Source organism: Hypanus sabinus, chromosome 13 (genome assembly GCF_030144855.1).
Source record: "Hypanus sabinus isolate sHypSab1 chromosome 13, sHypSab1.hap1, whole genome shotgun sequence".
NCBI lineage: Eukaryota > Metazoa > Chordata > Chondrichthyes > Myliobatiformes > Dasyatidae > Hypanus > Hypanus sabinus.
This window is the reverse complement of record NC_082718.1, coordinates 107,518,741-107,533,582: the sequence shown is the minus strand read 5'-3', so window position 1 is coordinate 107,533,582 and position 14,842 is coordinate 107,518,741. Positions and strand designations below refer to the sequence as shown.

The window sequence follows — 14,842 nt, the reverse complement described above, 5'->3', positions numbered from 1 at the left end:
CAACATCTGGAACATATTTCCTGCCTCAATCCTATCAAATCCTTTAATTATCTTAAACGTTTCAATCAGATCCCCTCTCAATCTCCTCAATTCCAGTGTGTACAAGCCCAATCTCTCCAATCTCTCTGCGTAAGACAGCCCTGCCATCCCAGGAATCAACCTAGTGAATCTACGCTGCACTTCCTCAACTGCCAGAATGTCCTTCCTTAAACCTGGAGACCAAAACTGTACACAATATTCCAGGTGTGGTCTCACCAGGGCCCTGTACAAATGCAAAAGAACATCTTTGCTCTTGTATTCAATTCCCCTTGTAACAAAGGCCAACATTCCATTTGCCCTCTTCACTGCCTGTTGCACTTGCTCATTCACCTTCATTGACTGGTGAACTAGGACTCCTAGGTCTCTTTGCATTTCTCCCTTACCTAACTCTACTCCGTTCAGACAATACTCTGCCCTCTTGTTCCTGCTTCCAAAGTGGATAACTTCACATTTATTCACATTGAATGACATCTGCCAAGTATCTGCCCACTCACCCAGCCTATCCAAGTCTCCCTGTATTCTCCTAACGTCCTCTTCGTATGTCACACTGCCACCCAGTTTAGTATCGTCAGCAAACTTGCTGACATAGTTTTCAATGCCCTCATCTAGATCATTGACACAAATCGTAAAGAGCTGTGGTCCCAATACAGAGCCCTGTGGTACCCCACTAGTCACCTCCAGCCAGTCCGAGAAACACCCATTCACTGCTACCCTTTGCTTTCTATCTGCCAACCAGTTTTCTATCCATGTTGAAACCCTGCCCCCAATGCCATGAGCTCTGATTTTACTCACCAATCTCCTATGTGGCACCTTATCGAATGCCTTCTGAAAATCTAGGTATACAACATCCACTGGCTTACCCTCGTCTAACATCCTTGTTACACCCTCAAAAAACTCCAACAGATTAGTCAAGCATGATTTGCCCTTGGTAAATCCATGCTGGCTCGGCCTAATCCTACTTCTGCCATCTAGATGTGCCACTATTTCGTCCTTAATAATGGACTCAAGCATCTTTCCCACGACTGACGTTAGGCTAACAGGGCAATAGTTCTCCGTTTTCTCCTTCCCTCCCTTCTTGAAAAGTGGGATAACATTAGCCACTCTCCAACCTTCAGGAACTGATCCTGAATCTAAGGAACATTGGAAAATGATTACCAATGCATCCGCAATTTCCTGAGCCACCTCTTTTAGAACCCTCGGATGCAGACCATCTGGACCCGGGGATTTATTAGCCTTCAGTACTACCAGTCTACTCATCACAGTTTCTTTCCTAATGTCAATCTGTCTCAATTTCTCTGATATCTTAGGACCATGGCCCATCCATACATCTGGGAGATTGCTTGTGTCCTCCCTGGTGAAGACAGATCTAAAGTACGCATTAAATTCTGTTGCCATTTCCCTGTTTCCCATAACAATTTCTCCCAATTCATTCTTCAAGGGGCCAACATTGTTCTTAACTATCTTCTTTCTCTTCACATAGCTAAAAAAGCTTTTGCTATCCCCTTTTATATTCCTGGCTAGACTGAGCTCATACCTGATTTTTTCTCTCCGTATTGCTTTTTTAGTTAAGATCTGCTGCTCCTTAAAACTTTCCCAATCATCTGTATTCCCACTCATCTTAGCCCTGTCATACTTCTTTTTCTTTAATGCTATACAATCTCTGACTTCCTTTGTCAACCACTGTGGCCCCTTTCCCCCTCTTTGAATCCTTCCTTCTCATTGGAATGAACTGCTTTTGCATCTTTTGTATTATGCCCAAGAATATCTGCCACTGCTGATCCACTGTCTTTCCTGCCAGGGCATCCGCCCATTTAACTTTGGTCAGCTCTTCCCTCATGGCTCCGTAGTCTCCTTTATTTAATTGCAACACTGACACCTCTGATCTGCCCTTATCCCTCTCAAATTGTACATAAAAACTTATCATGTTATGATCACTACTTCCTAATGGCTCCTTTACTTCAAGATCACTTATCAATTCCTGTTCATTACACATCACCAAGTCCAAAATAGCCTCGTTCCTGGTTGGCTCAAGCACAAGCTGTTCCAAAAATACATCCCTTAGACACTCCACAAACTCCCTATCCTGGGGTCCAGCACCTACCTGATTCTCCCAGTTCACCTGCATGTTGAAATCTCCCATAACGACTACATTACCTTTAGCACATGCCAATGTTAACTCCCTAATCAACTTGTACCCAATATCCACGCTACTGTTTGGGGGCCTGTACACAACACCCATTAGGGTCTTTTTACCCTTGCTGTTCCTCAGCTCAATCCACACAGACTCTACTTCCCCTGTTCCCAAGTCACCTCTTGCTAAGGACTGAATCTCATTCCTTACCAACAGGGCCACCCCACCCCCTCTTCCCATATTTCTGTCTCTACGATAGCACGTATACCCTGGTACACTCAATTCCCAGGCCTGATCCCCTTGCAGCCATGTCTCTGTTATCCCAACAATATCGTAGTTCCCCATTTTCATCTGAGCTTCAAGCTCATCTGCCTTATTTCTGACACTACGTGCATTCAAGTATAGAATTCTTAGCCCATTCCTCCTTTCTTTGCTTAAAAGACTGTCTACTGTACCTAACCCAGCTCCTTGAACTTCCATCGGGCTAATTGCACCCTGAATTTTGATGACCTTCTCAAGATTACCCAAACCTTCTACACATTTAATCCCATGCTCCTTCTGACCAACCCTCTGGATCTGGATCCCTGCCCCCTGCACATCTAGTTTAAACCTCCCCGAGCAGCACTGGCAAACACTCCTGCAAGAATGTTAGTACCCCTCCGGTTCAGATGTAGACCGTCCCTTCGAAACAGATCCCAATGTCCCTGGAACAAAGACCAATTATCCAAAAACCTGAACCCTTCCTTCCTGCACCATGCTCTCAGCCTCGTATTAATGGGCATAATCATTCTATTCTTCGCCTCACTCGCACGTGGCACAGGTAGCAATCCCGAGATTGTCACCCTGGAGGTCCTGCCTTTCAGCTTCTCTCCTAACTCCCTGAACTCTCTAAGCAGGACCCCCTCACTCACCTTACCTACATCATTGGTCCCTACATGGACCACTACATCTGGGTTCATGCCCTCATTCTCAAGAATAGCTTGCACCCGATCTGAGATGTCCCGGACCCTGGCACCAGGGAGGTAACATACCATCCGAGACTCCCGATCTGCCCCACAAAATCTCCTATCTGCCCCCCTAACTATTGAATCCCCTAAAACTATCGCTCTCTTCTCTTCCCTCCTCCCCTTTCTAGTTGAGGGTTCAACCTCTGTGCCAGAGGCAGGACCACTGCAACTCATTCCTGGTAGGTCATCCCCATCAACAGTATCCAGTACGGTATACTTATTGTTAATGGGAATGGCCGCAGGAGTGCTCTGCTCTCTCTGCCTGCTCCCCCGCCTCTCTGGACCGTCACCCATCTGCCTAAATCTTGGTTCTTTGGTGTGACTACCTCCTGATAACTCCTATCTGTCTCTGCCTCTGCCTCCTGAATGATCCATAGTTCATCCAGCTCCAGCTCCAATTCCCTAACTCGGGCTGATAGGAGCTGCAGCTGGACGCACCTCTTGCAGGTGTGGTCATCAGGGACAACTGTGTTGACCCTGACTTCCCACATACTGCATACGGAGCACACCACTGCTCTGACTGTCTCCCCCATACCTGAACTGAATTAATAGAATGTCTAAAAAGCACCTAGCGACCTTACCTTCTTCCCCTCAGCGAGCAATCACACAGCCTTACCGAAGTCCCCTTATGCCGAAGCCCACTTAGCCAAAGCCCAGGACTCTGCTTCCACGGACTCCGCTGCCCGCTCGACGCGTGGAATGAGTGGCGACACTTGCGGGCTGCCCCCAGCCCACCCTTGGCTGTGTTGCTTGTTAACGCAAACGACTCATTTCACTATGTTTCAATGTTCAGTTTGGGTACTGCAACGTTTTTTATGGGTCATAGGGGTGCTTTTGCGTGTCCTGGGCTAGTGAGGCCTAGTGACACCATCCCTCTCCAGGCCAGACCACAGCTGACGTCCTCCAACTCAGTGTCTCGTCCTGGTCTCAAACATGTGGCTGTTGTGTTTCCTCTTCGGGGAACTCAACAACCATGGTTGGTGACTTTGTCCTTCACCCAGTGGGGCCGTGTTACTTCCAGCCCCTCACAGACATCCCACCTCTCCCGGCAGTTCCGAGTCTCCCACATATTGATCGCGGCTCCCTGACACCCGCAAATTATATACAATATCCCGGAAATTGATTTTTTTGAGAGGGAGAGGAAGGGGGAGGGGGAGCATCCTGATTGGTCTCCCTTCATGCTAAGTAGACCTATCAGTTTTCTCTGTGGGCGGGCTTTACAGTCAATCTCAAAATTAATGTCAGTGACTTTTCTATTGCCCATGGTGGGTTAAATGACTGTAAAAGTCATGTTGAGGTGCGTTTAACAGGTGTCATTCATTTATTAGCAAAGCTAATGTTATTTAAACTAGCTGGCCAGCTGCTAAGCTACTCCATTGATGTCCTACATAATGAGGCCAAACTCGCTGTAGACTTGCTTAAAGTTGTAATTGAATAAAAATGACTCCATGATAATATAAGCACATATTTTAATGTCACATTTTCTGCATATACCCAACTTGGTTTACAGATTAGACAAAATCACTAAACAAAGTTTTACATACACTCTTGGAGGTCGACTGGGGGGGGGTGTTACCTCCCCGAAATGAGTTTTTGCAGGGTGGGGTGTCTGCCCTCATGTCATTTAGCACACCGGCTGAAGCGGTGAACCAGGTTGCGCCACTTGGAGGCTGGTGTGAGAGAGGTAGGAGATGAGGACCAGAGGCCGGTCCACCCTACGAGGTAGAGTGCATCAAAGGTACCTCCTTGATCCAGAGCCCCCTGTTCCAATGTACGTGATAAATAAATCAGAATATGAATATTTGTGGAGTAAGGGATTTCAGTGAAAGAAGAGCAAATGCTTATTTTTAAAATGGTTATTTCAATTAAGACAGGGGATGTGTGGCAACCACTCGATATTGGAGTTGATAGACAGTAATGTGATCCATGGCAATCACACCAGAAGAAGTTTGGATCAGATTTGACGATTTGGAGATTTAGCTACTGGAATGCATCAAGGAGGGGAACGGGTACCTTGACATGTTGTCTAAGGGGCAGATGCAGTACTGCAGAGATGGTCAGTCAGCAAAGCTGCATCTGAGAGGCAGGTATGAGTATCCAGCAGGTAACATTGCAATAACCTCCGCCTTTGTGTGTGTTGAAGCCTTTGCCAAGACCAGACTTAGCAGGATGGATGGACACTCCACTCGGATTAGGGATGTGGACAGTATGGTTTGGGGATAGGTAATGCTCACTGTGAGCATGAGTCCCAGTCTGTGTTGCCTGCATTAAAGATTGGAGAGGACTTTAGAGAGGAAGGGCAAAAGGTTGGGTTGTCATTGTCATGATGTGCACTGGCAATATCAGGACCTAAGTGTGGAGGAAAGACAGGTTCTGATGTAGAGATGGAGCAAAGTTTATTCATAATAATTCCAAAAGAACATAGGTGGCTTGGCCGAGGCATAATACAAAAAGTAACATTCTCAGAACGAGGGCCCGCTAATCGGGTGTCTGTTTAAGTAATACAATCCCCAAGCCTATCAAAATAAACTGAAGTTTAAACAGAAAGTACCAGGAGACCACATTACGAAGGGCGAGTCACTCGAGAACAGCGCGAGGAACTATAAATGATTAAGCAACGACGAACCAATGCAAGAGCTCTGAAAACCTTAGAGCCCAATGATGTCAGGCTCTCTGCACAGGTCTGAAGAGCTCATTACTGTCATGGTCAATGTGGCACAACGGTACCACCAGCACTGTGTACAAATTGGCATGGGGTCAGTAAGATCAGGGAGGTGACTATATGGTTCAGGACCTGGTGGGGAAGTGAAGGAGGACAAGAGATGACTTGATAGAGGGCCACAAGATGATAAGAGGTATAGACTGAATGGACAGCCAGAGACTTTTTGCCAGGGTGGAAATGGCTGATACAACAGGGTATAATTTTAAGGTGATTGGAGGAAAGAATGGGTTTTTTATATAGAAAGTGGTGAGTGCATGGAATGTACTGCCAGAGTTGGAGGTAGAGGCAGATACATGAGGAACGTTGAAAGAACTTGTAAAAAGGCACATGGATGAAAGAATAATGGAGGGCTATGTAGGAGGGAAGCGTTACATTGTCCTCAGAATAGGTTAAAATGTTGGCACAACATCATGGGTTGAAGGGCCTGTTCTGTGCTGTAATATTTAATAAGCTCTATGTTGAATGGCTTTCAATTCACAGGGAACTGGAACCTGTACTGAGGACAGAAAGTAATGATCCATCGGAAAAGACTTTACTTGAATCAGACAGGGGCCAGTGTCCTTGCAAACTGTATAACTACAGTTGTAAATAAGCTTTAAACTGAATAGTAACTGGGCAGGAAGATAGAGCTCTGATCTGGAGAACTTAGGAAGTTAAAGAGAAAGGTCAAGGTGATAGTAATGATGCCAGGAATAACATATGTTAGTTTTGTTTTTACTTTAAGCAAGGCACGCATGTATGAAGTGGTGGCACAACGAGGTATGCCATTTATGTACATTTACATATAGCCCACAGTGCATTATGTAAGCAACAAGGAATAGTTAATAAACAATATATTTAACATATTATTCAAATATTACTGATACATTGAATACACAATGCTGCTCCCTGTTTAGCTGGAAATTCCAACTGAATATAGAATACATCTCAATTTCTATACTGTACACACACTATATAGAGCATACTATATAATACAACTATACAATATCAACATCCACAACATAGTAGATTTTGAATTGTCCCATTCAGGCTTAAGGATTAATATGGAGGCTTACCTACTCCTGTGGGACAAAGTCTCTCCTGACAAGAGGGACCACTCTGCCTGATAGACGAGAACTGTGGCTGCAAAACCCTGGGGCTTTCTCTGTGGTGGTGGCTCTGAGACTGCAGGGAGTCAGCTTTGTAAACCTTTCTTCTCCTTTTCTTGTTTTTTTTCTCAAGAACTAGTTTGATCCTTGCTTCTCTTCCAGTCCTGGCTTCTTTCTCTCTTTATCCCACTCTCAATTCCTTTCTTGGTCACTCTCCCTATCCTTATTATTTGTTCTCTCATGATTCCTATCTTAGTCTTGGTCCCGATCACATGCTCTTGTTTCCACTACTTTTTCTTTCTCCCATTCTTTGTCTCATTCACACCTTCCTTTTTTTTCTTTTAGTTTGTGTATCTTGATCTTGAGAAGATCTATTTAATTCAGTGGAGTGTTCTCTTATTAACCCTTTTCTTGCTTCCTTTAGAATCTGATCTCACCTCTTGGTTTCCTCATCCACAACATCATCAGACCAATCCTTTGTCTTCATTTTTTCATTGACTCCTTTCATTTTAGCCTTTCATTCATCCAGCTGGGATTTGCTCTTTGCATCTATTTTCACAAACAGTGTTTTGTCTCCCACTTGAAGTTCATGCAAGAACCTTAATGCACACAGAGTAGATTTTGGTTCTTTATACTCACAAAAGCTGAATGTTTGCAATTTTCCTGAAGCTCCTTGAACTATCTTCCAGCTTAAAACCAAGCCATATTTCGTAAAAAACTGCTCGATTAACATATCAGAAGCTTTCTCAGACATGTTGCCTACGAAAACTGTTGTAGTCGGACCACTACTTCTGCCACTTTCACAATTCCTCTGAGCAGCATAGTCTTTCTTGGGGGTCCAATGTGCTTTCCAATCCAAGGCACAGAGACTGGCACCAACACCTGTTTGTCCTCTGTTGGGCATTGGTTCATGGTGTACAGCATGGAGACAGTTGTGGCACCATCCAGTACCTTTCTTAATTCACTTGCAGTTGATTCTATTGCATGCAAATGGTGGATTGATCACCAATCAAGCTGTTGCTGCCTCAGCCAATCACACCCTTACAATGCTGGCCCTCTTATCCCCATCACATACAAGCCAATGTGGCTTTCACTGTTGTATTTCACTGTTACAAATGTCATTCCCACAGGAATTATCCTTTCTCCAGTACAAGTTCTTAGTCAAATATCTGAGCCTTCAATTCTGCATCTTTGAGATGTCACTCAAACTCATTTTGTGGAATGTCTGAAACAAACTAGCAAGTGTCCATTCTATTTTAATTAATTTGTTCACTTCTGATATAATCCATATTGCTTTTCTATTAGTTTTCACATTGGAAATCTAAAGGCTACGCAGTCCAGCGTCACTCTCATGCAGATTAGTGCTCGTTTTGAAATTGCAACTTGACTTTTTATCTTTTTCTCTTCCCTGTGCAGTCCATTTATTGTTGTTTGCCTGACATGCTACTTTGTTGTATCTTCTGCAAATTTCACCTTTAAATCGGCGTTGGTCTTCTATATGTGAACCCTGCCACAAAGATAATAGAATTTGTTCAGCCAGGCTGGTTTCAGCTTGGACTTTGCAATTTTGTTTGCACTTCGTTTCTGACTACAACTCAACTGTGTCTCTGCCTGCTGTTTCCATTGATACAGCTATTCTGACCACTCTTTTAAATGTAAGCTGTGCTTCAGTTATGAGCCGTTTTTGAATGTTTTCTTGTAAGATTCCACAGACTAAACAATCCTCATGCATCATTGTCTGAACTGACAATGCTTAGACAATCTTGTCAATTCAGCCACATACTGTATGCTGAAGTGGATTCCCCTTCCTTTTGATTCTGCATATGAAACCTGAAGCATTCTTCAATCAACAATGGTTTTGGTTCTCAATGTTCCTGTATTACTTTCATGATATCAGCAAAGCTTATTTCAGCTGGTTTAGTTGGAGCAGTCTAACCTAACGCACTCTTCCACTTAATGCACTCATGAAAACTGGCACTTGCTTTTCATTGGTGATTTCATTTGCTTCAGAATATTGCTCAATTTGTTCTGCATATATGACCCAGTTATCTCTTGTGAAATCAAATGAATCTATCAGATGTAGCCGGCCACTTCTGCTCTTTTATTTTATCGATGTTTATTATCGCCCGGAACTTACTGTTCCTGAGCACATGGATTTGTCCATCTTGAATGATTATGTCATTTCCCAAAGAAGCATGTTTTGTGCTGTTAGTTTTTTACTTGACCGTTTCTCGCATTTTTTTAAATCTCGAGTGACTCACTGTGCTTCATCAGCTAAGTAGACATCTTGGATCTGTTCAGAACTTCCTTGCTGTCACTGCCATGTCCTACAACTGTAAAACATACTAGTTGGAAGGAAAAACAAAGCAGTTGAATTGCAAGTCTAACTTTGCTTTTACTTTAAGTGAGGCATGCACATATGATGTGGTGGTGTACTGCATTTGCCCTTTACGTACTCTTACATGTAACTCACAATACACTATGTAAACAAGAAAATTAAACAATACAGCATTTTTAAAATATTACTCAAATATTAAATACACAACAATCAAAAAGGTGTTATAATTTTGCTAATTTCAATCTGGAAATATACCTTCAGAAAAGGTTAATTAATAATGTGGGAGCTAAGGAATCTTTTGTGAATAGTGATCATAAAATCATTCAATTTTGGACTATGATTTAAAGTGATTTAGTTTAATTTGGAAAAAAGATATACAAGCCTGAGGATTGGTAAGGTTTGAGATCCATGAATGAAATGAGGAAAATGAAAGTAGAGCAAGACAGTAAAGTGGCGAGAAACATAAGAATAGACTGTCAGCATCTATAGATATTTAAAAAGGAAAAGATTTACGAAAGTTAATCTGGGTTCCTTGCTGACTGAGACAGGAAAATTTATAGGGGGAGTAAGGAAATGGCAGAAAGAATTTAATATCAATGACACAAAAAAATCCTTCTGCAAATAGTTAAGAGAAATAAGTCTAGAGTGAATGGATAACTAAAAGAAATTAGCGTTCTGTCCAATTAATTACTCAAAACGATTATTTTACCTAATACTCATTTAAAGATTGGTTGGAATGTAGCAAGTCTACCCTCAGTGCTAAAACGACAGAGAGAGAAAATTTCTGGAACTGCAAACCAAATAGTTTGATGTCAAAAGTAAGGAAGATGTTGGACTTGGTCATTAAGGGTATGGTAACAGAGCTTTAGAAAATTTTTTAAGAAAAACCTTTGGACAGAGTCATCATGGATCTATGGCGGATAAATCATGTTTAATATTTCTTGAGTGTGCAACAAGCAGAATGGATAAAGGAGAACTAGTAGATGTGATATATATATACAAACTTCAGAAGGCCAATGATGAGATATTAAATAAATTAAACCACTTGTGATTGGGAATAGCATACTGGTGAGAAAGAAGGATGGTTAATAGGCAGATAACAGTGAACTGGAGTAAACAGGCCATTCCTGAGCTGAGAAGCAGTAGGCTACCACAGAATTTGCTGCTAGGATCCCAGATGCTCAATTTCAATGGTTTAGATGGCAGGACTCAGTGTATTATATCCAAATATTATGATACTAAGCTGGGTGAAAAACATGAGGTACAAAAATAAACCATCAGTGTAGTTGTAATGACAAAAGGATTAAGAATTAATGTACAACAATTATGAAAGCAATGAAGCTTTGAGTGCATGAGTAAGGACTTCTTGCTACAGTTTTACAGGAGACCACACAGGAATATTGGAGCAAGAAAAAAATAGTCAGCCAGGGAACTCAGTGGGTTGAGCAGCGTCCATGAGGGAAGACAGAATTGTCAAAAGTTTGGGTTCATAACCCATATCAAGATGGTTTCATTTTTCTACAGGTTCCAGCATTTGCTGCATTTTGTCTCATTGAGTATCTCTCTGCTATGTCTCACAAAACACAATACCAACACTGAATGGATCTTTATCAAGCACTTTCATTCTTTATTACTTACAAGAGGAAAGTTTACCTTCACTCTAACCAGGGATGGTAGGGGGATTTCCAACATACTGTTTACACAGTGTTATTTTTAAACATAAGAAAGAGACGAGGTTACTATTTCCAGCAATCTCAATCCTTCTGATACATTTGTTGTAGCCTGTGGTTGACTCGTCTCTGTTACTCCTTATTTTTGCACGATGTTCAGTGTATTTCATGTTTGCAGTCATGTATTCCTTTAATAAGCACATTTCTTGTAGTTTCTTCCTGTTACTTTAGTGACATATATATATTGCAACATATTAGCTTAACACTCTGGGATTTATACAACTCCATTTTGCCACATCAAATGGTTACAAAGAATTCAAAGTTCAATACATATTTCCACAGTCTCCACACTAGAATACTGTGTCCAGGTCTGGTCTACTTAACCAAGGAAGTTGGTTCCTTGTGTCAGAGGGAGTTTAACAAAGATTCACTGGATTAACTATTGGGATTGGGGGATTGTCTGACAAAAGGAAAGTAAGCAGGCTGGGCCTGAGAAGAATGAGAGGTGATCTTATTTAAACATGTGGACAATAGATCCAGGAATGAAATTTTCTGGGATGGGTGTCTAAACGCAGAGGTAACTATCTTGAAGTAAGGGCTCAACCAATCAAAACCAAAAGAAGAAACTTCTTTACCCAGAGGGAAATGAATCTTTGGGATTTTTTTTATGTAAGAAGTTTGTGGCAGTTCAGTTGCTGATTTTGGCAGATATCAATAGGATTTTGAAGAGAATCCAGGGATTTGGAGCAAGTCATGGGAAGTGGCATTTTCCCATCCTGACATTGCAAAATGGTGCAGCAGGGTAAAATGGGCAAATAGCCAGATCTTCTTTTTATTATGTTATTGCAGGGATTCTAACATACTTAGCAATGTGTTGTGGATATACAGAGCTGGTTGCTGGCAAACTTCCTGGACATTTTCACTGTAAGTGGAGGAGTGATAGATCTGAGATTTGAGATGGAATTGACTTTGTAAGCTCAAATGCTAATCCAACAGGGTTCAGTGGAAGGATTTTATGCCGTTGACTCAATCTGGTTGCTCTTTGTCTTTTAATGAGTTCCTTGTCTTTCACCAGGGGGTGTTACCAACACGGTGACAGGGGAGTTGTTCACACAGACAGCACGTCCAGCTGCCTACATGGCCAGTGGAGTCATGAACTGGCTCAGCTTCTTTCTTATCAGCATCACATTCCCATTTATTGTGGTAAGTACCAGTGTTTATCTCATGAGATCATGGCATCTCACAGCCCCTAGAAGCCCACAGAGTCCAGCAAAATGAGACTCGGCCCGACTGTCCATTTATCACCACGGATGTTGCCTGACCTGATGAGTTCCTCCAGTGACTTGTTTATGTTGCACTCTACAGCCCACTCAATCTCCACTCCATCAACCCCACCCACTTGGTTCTCTTGGCTGTTCTCCCATTGTACATGAAGTGTCCATACAGAAGGTAAAAAGGAAAAGATGTAAAAATGTTAATGTGGATCCCATACAGACTGGGACATCACTGAAGCACCATAGCAGTTAGTTCCACCGTAAGACACACAAACGGTCCTTATGAAGGGTGTCAGTGCAAAACATCGACTGTTCATTCGCTGCTATAGATGCTGCCTGACCTGCTGTGTTTTTGTGTGTGTTACTCTGGATTTCCAGCATCTGCAGAATCTCTTGTGTTTATGCCAGCTGTGAGATTGGGGTTCAATTCCTGCTGCTGTCTCGCAAGAGTTTGTGACTGTGAAGGTTTCGTCTGGGTGTTCTTGGTTTCCTGCTACATTCCAACAATCCATGGTTAGGGTTAGTGAGTAGTAGGCATGCTATATTGGTGCTGGAGGCATGCAGACATTGCTGGCTGCCCTGCACAGGCCCTACTGATGCAAAATTCCACACTTCGCTGTACATGGGACAAATAAAGCCAAACTTTCATTTTTAATCATTCCACTCTCTAATTATCCCAGTGCACCTCGTCCTTCATTACCCCATCCCAACACAATTCCCACAGTTGAATTCCTACACTGTGTTTTGAGGACAGGGATGCTTCTACCACATTTAACCTCAGCTTTCTCCTGTCTGTGTTTGGTGTCAGGAGAGCATGCAGCATTTTTGTTTCCTCGTCTTCCTCGTCGAGTGCCTGCTGGTCACGCTCTTCATTTACATTGTCCTGCCCGAAACTAAAAACAAGTCCTTCGTGGAAATCGAGCAAGAATTTCGAACTCGGAATTTCAAGGGCATGTTGACAACCGTAACAGCAGATGGTACCCTCAGGGATATGCAGATGTCAACTTTCTGAAAACCTTAATGTACAGGTTTGCCTCAGCCCAGCTGTGGGGGTAAAATGCCCCGGTACTACACACTGTTAATGCTACTTTCTTCCAGCAAACACCTGGTGTCTGGTGTTGCACAACTTGAAATTTTTCTTGAATTGCTTTGTTGACGATGGAATATTAAATTACAGGATGTTATGCTAAATAATATAACTTAACTTACTGAGTGTTTCCAGTGCTTTCTGCTTTTATTTTATACCAGCACCATTTAAACTTCTAGTCAAAATAAAACAGATAATAACCCTGGTAAAATAAAAAGCATTTCTCAGATCTCTAGCACAGAGTATTATTTTACACGCACCACTTTCTGAACTGATTCTAGTTGTTTATAATAAGCTAACTCTGAAATACTTGGTTTGAGCTAGTACCCAGGTACTGGGTGCTGAAGTACTTCCAAACTTAGCAGCTGTTCGAAGCAAATGATGGAATCCTGGCCCTGTGGGATTTGCTCAGCATAATGAACACCGAATCCTTGTTAATGTACATAATTATACAGCAAAACTTTCCACCACTGCGTCTGCATTAGATTCTTCAAAATATATGTTATATTTATCTACTTACAGGATTGGGAGTCTGTGTAAATTCTGTGTTTATTGCCTCTCTCTGATTGCCCTTGAGCAGCCTTTGTGCAACTGCTGATGGTGCTCCCACAATGCTGTTAAGGAGTGTTACAAGGATTACCCCTTAGTAATGATGATCAGTTAGGCATGGAGAGAATCTGTATTTGCTGATGAGTATCTTTATTGTCTCAACTAACAAGCATGTGAGTTGACAAACTAACTAACAGTGTGCGCAGTTTCCCTGACCCTCTGTGAACAGTCAAAGAATAGAAAAGGTAATGCCTGGGAAAAAGAGTCAATGCTGGCCAGGCGCTCTTCATGGTCCTGATCTAATCTTCACTCGTATCATTTGTATCCACGATGCTTGGTCTTGCCTTTCACTCCTTATCAGCTCAAGTGCCATGTTTCAATCTCACTGGCTCTGGCCTACCTTGTTTGTGTGTGTCAGCTCCCCATTGGCTCTTGTCCAGCCACCATCAATCTATTGCCCTTCTCTCAAGTGACAACTTGTAATTAATGTCTCTTTGTTCTGAATCAGAGCAAACCAGCGAGTTACTAGTCTCGAGCTATTCAGGTCAGACCCTGGCTCCCCTGTTCGTAAACGTGCATCTTCTACACTACCAAAAACATCTCACAAATAACCTCTTACTTGGAAATGATTTTTAATTCAACAGAATATCAGGATACAGCTATTCCAAAGCAAAACCAGTTCACGAGACTGCTCACAAAATGTAGGCTACTGGGCAGCTTCACAAAATTGCAACCCCCCCCCCATTCCTCCAACCACAAGGCAAGAATGAAGACAATTGTTTTTTTCTGCTTCCACTGTACTTAAGTCATTTGAATTTACTGATTTGGGGATTGTAGTTCTTTCTGGCCAACAGGAGAGAGTGCCAAGAAGGGAAGCTAGCAAAATATTTCTGTATCAGTCCTGCTGAAGGGTGTCAGCCTGAAATGTTGATTCTTT

The 14,842-nt window shown here is 42.4% G+C and overlaps 2 protein-coding genes across 7 annotated transcripts in view; one reads left to right on the top strand and one right to left on the bottom strand.

Moving 5' to 3' along the window:
• Positions 1-12,061, bottom strand: part of LOC132404267 (uncharacterized) — a 504,471-nt gene extending 492,410 nt beyond the window's left edge. Inside the window, exons 1-2 of one of the 2 annotated variants that reach the window (XM_059988412.1) lie at positions 9,249-12,061; positions 805-8,494 (exon numbers count right to left, since the gene is read on the bottom strand). In XM_059988412.1, the coding sequence (XP_059844395.1) occupies positions 1,667-2,650 (984 nt within the window). In that variant the 5' untranslated portion in view covers positions 2,651-8,494; positions 9,249-12,061 and the 3' untranslated portion in view covers positions 805-1,666. Of the gene's footprint in view, positions 1-804 lie in introns of those variants that run through there. The other variant, XR_009515479.1, reaches the window with a different exon arrangement.
• LOC132404263 (solute carrier family 2, facilitated glucose transporter member 11-like) overlaps positions 1-13,583 on the top strand; it is an 88,910-nt gene extending 75,327 nt beyond the window's left edge. For all 5 annotated transcript variants that reach the window (XM_059988401.1, XM_059988397.1, XM_059988400.1 and 2 more), the window contains 2 exons: positions 12,071-12,198; positions 13,078-13,583. In XM_059988401.1, coding sequence (XP_059844384.1) covers positions 12,071-12,198; positions 13,078-13,281 — 332 coding nt within the window. In that variant the 3' untranslated portion in view covers positions 13,282-13,583. The remainder of the gene's footprint in view (positions 1-12,070; positions 12,199-13,077) is intronic.
• Positions 13,584-14,842: the final 1,259 nt, after the last annotated feature.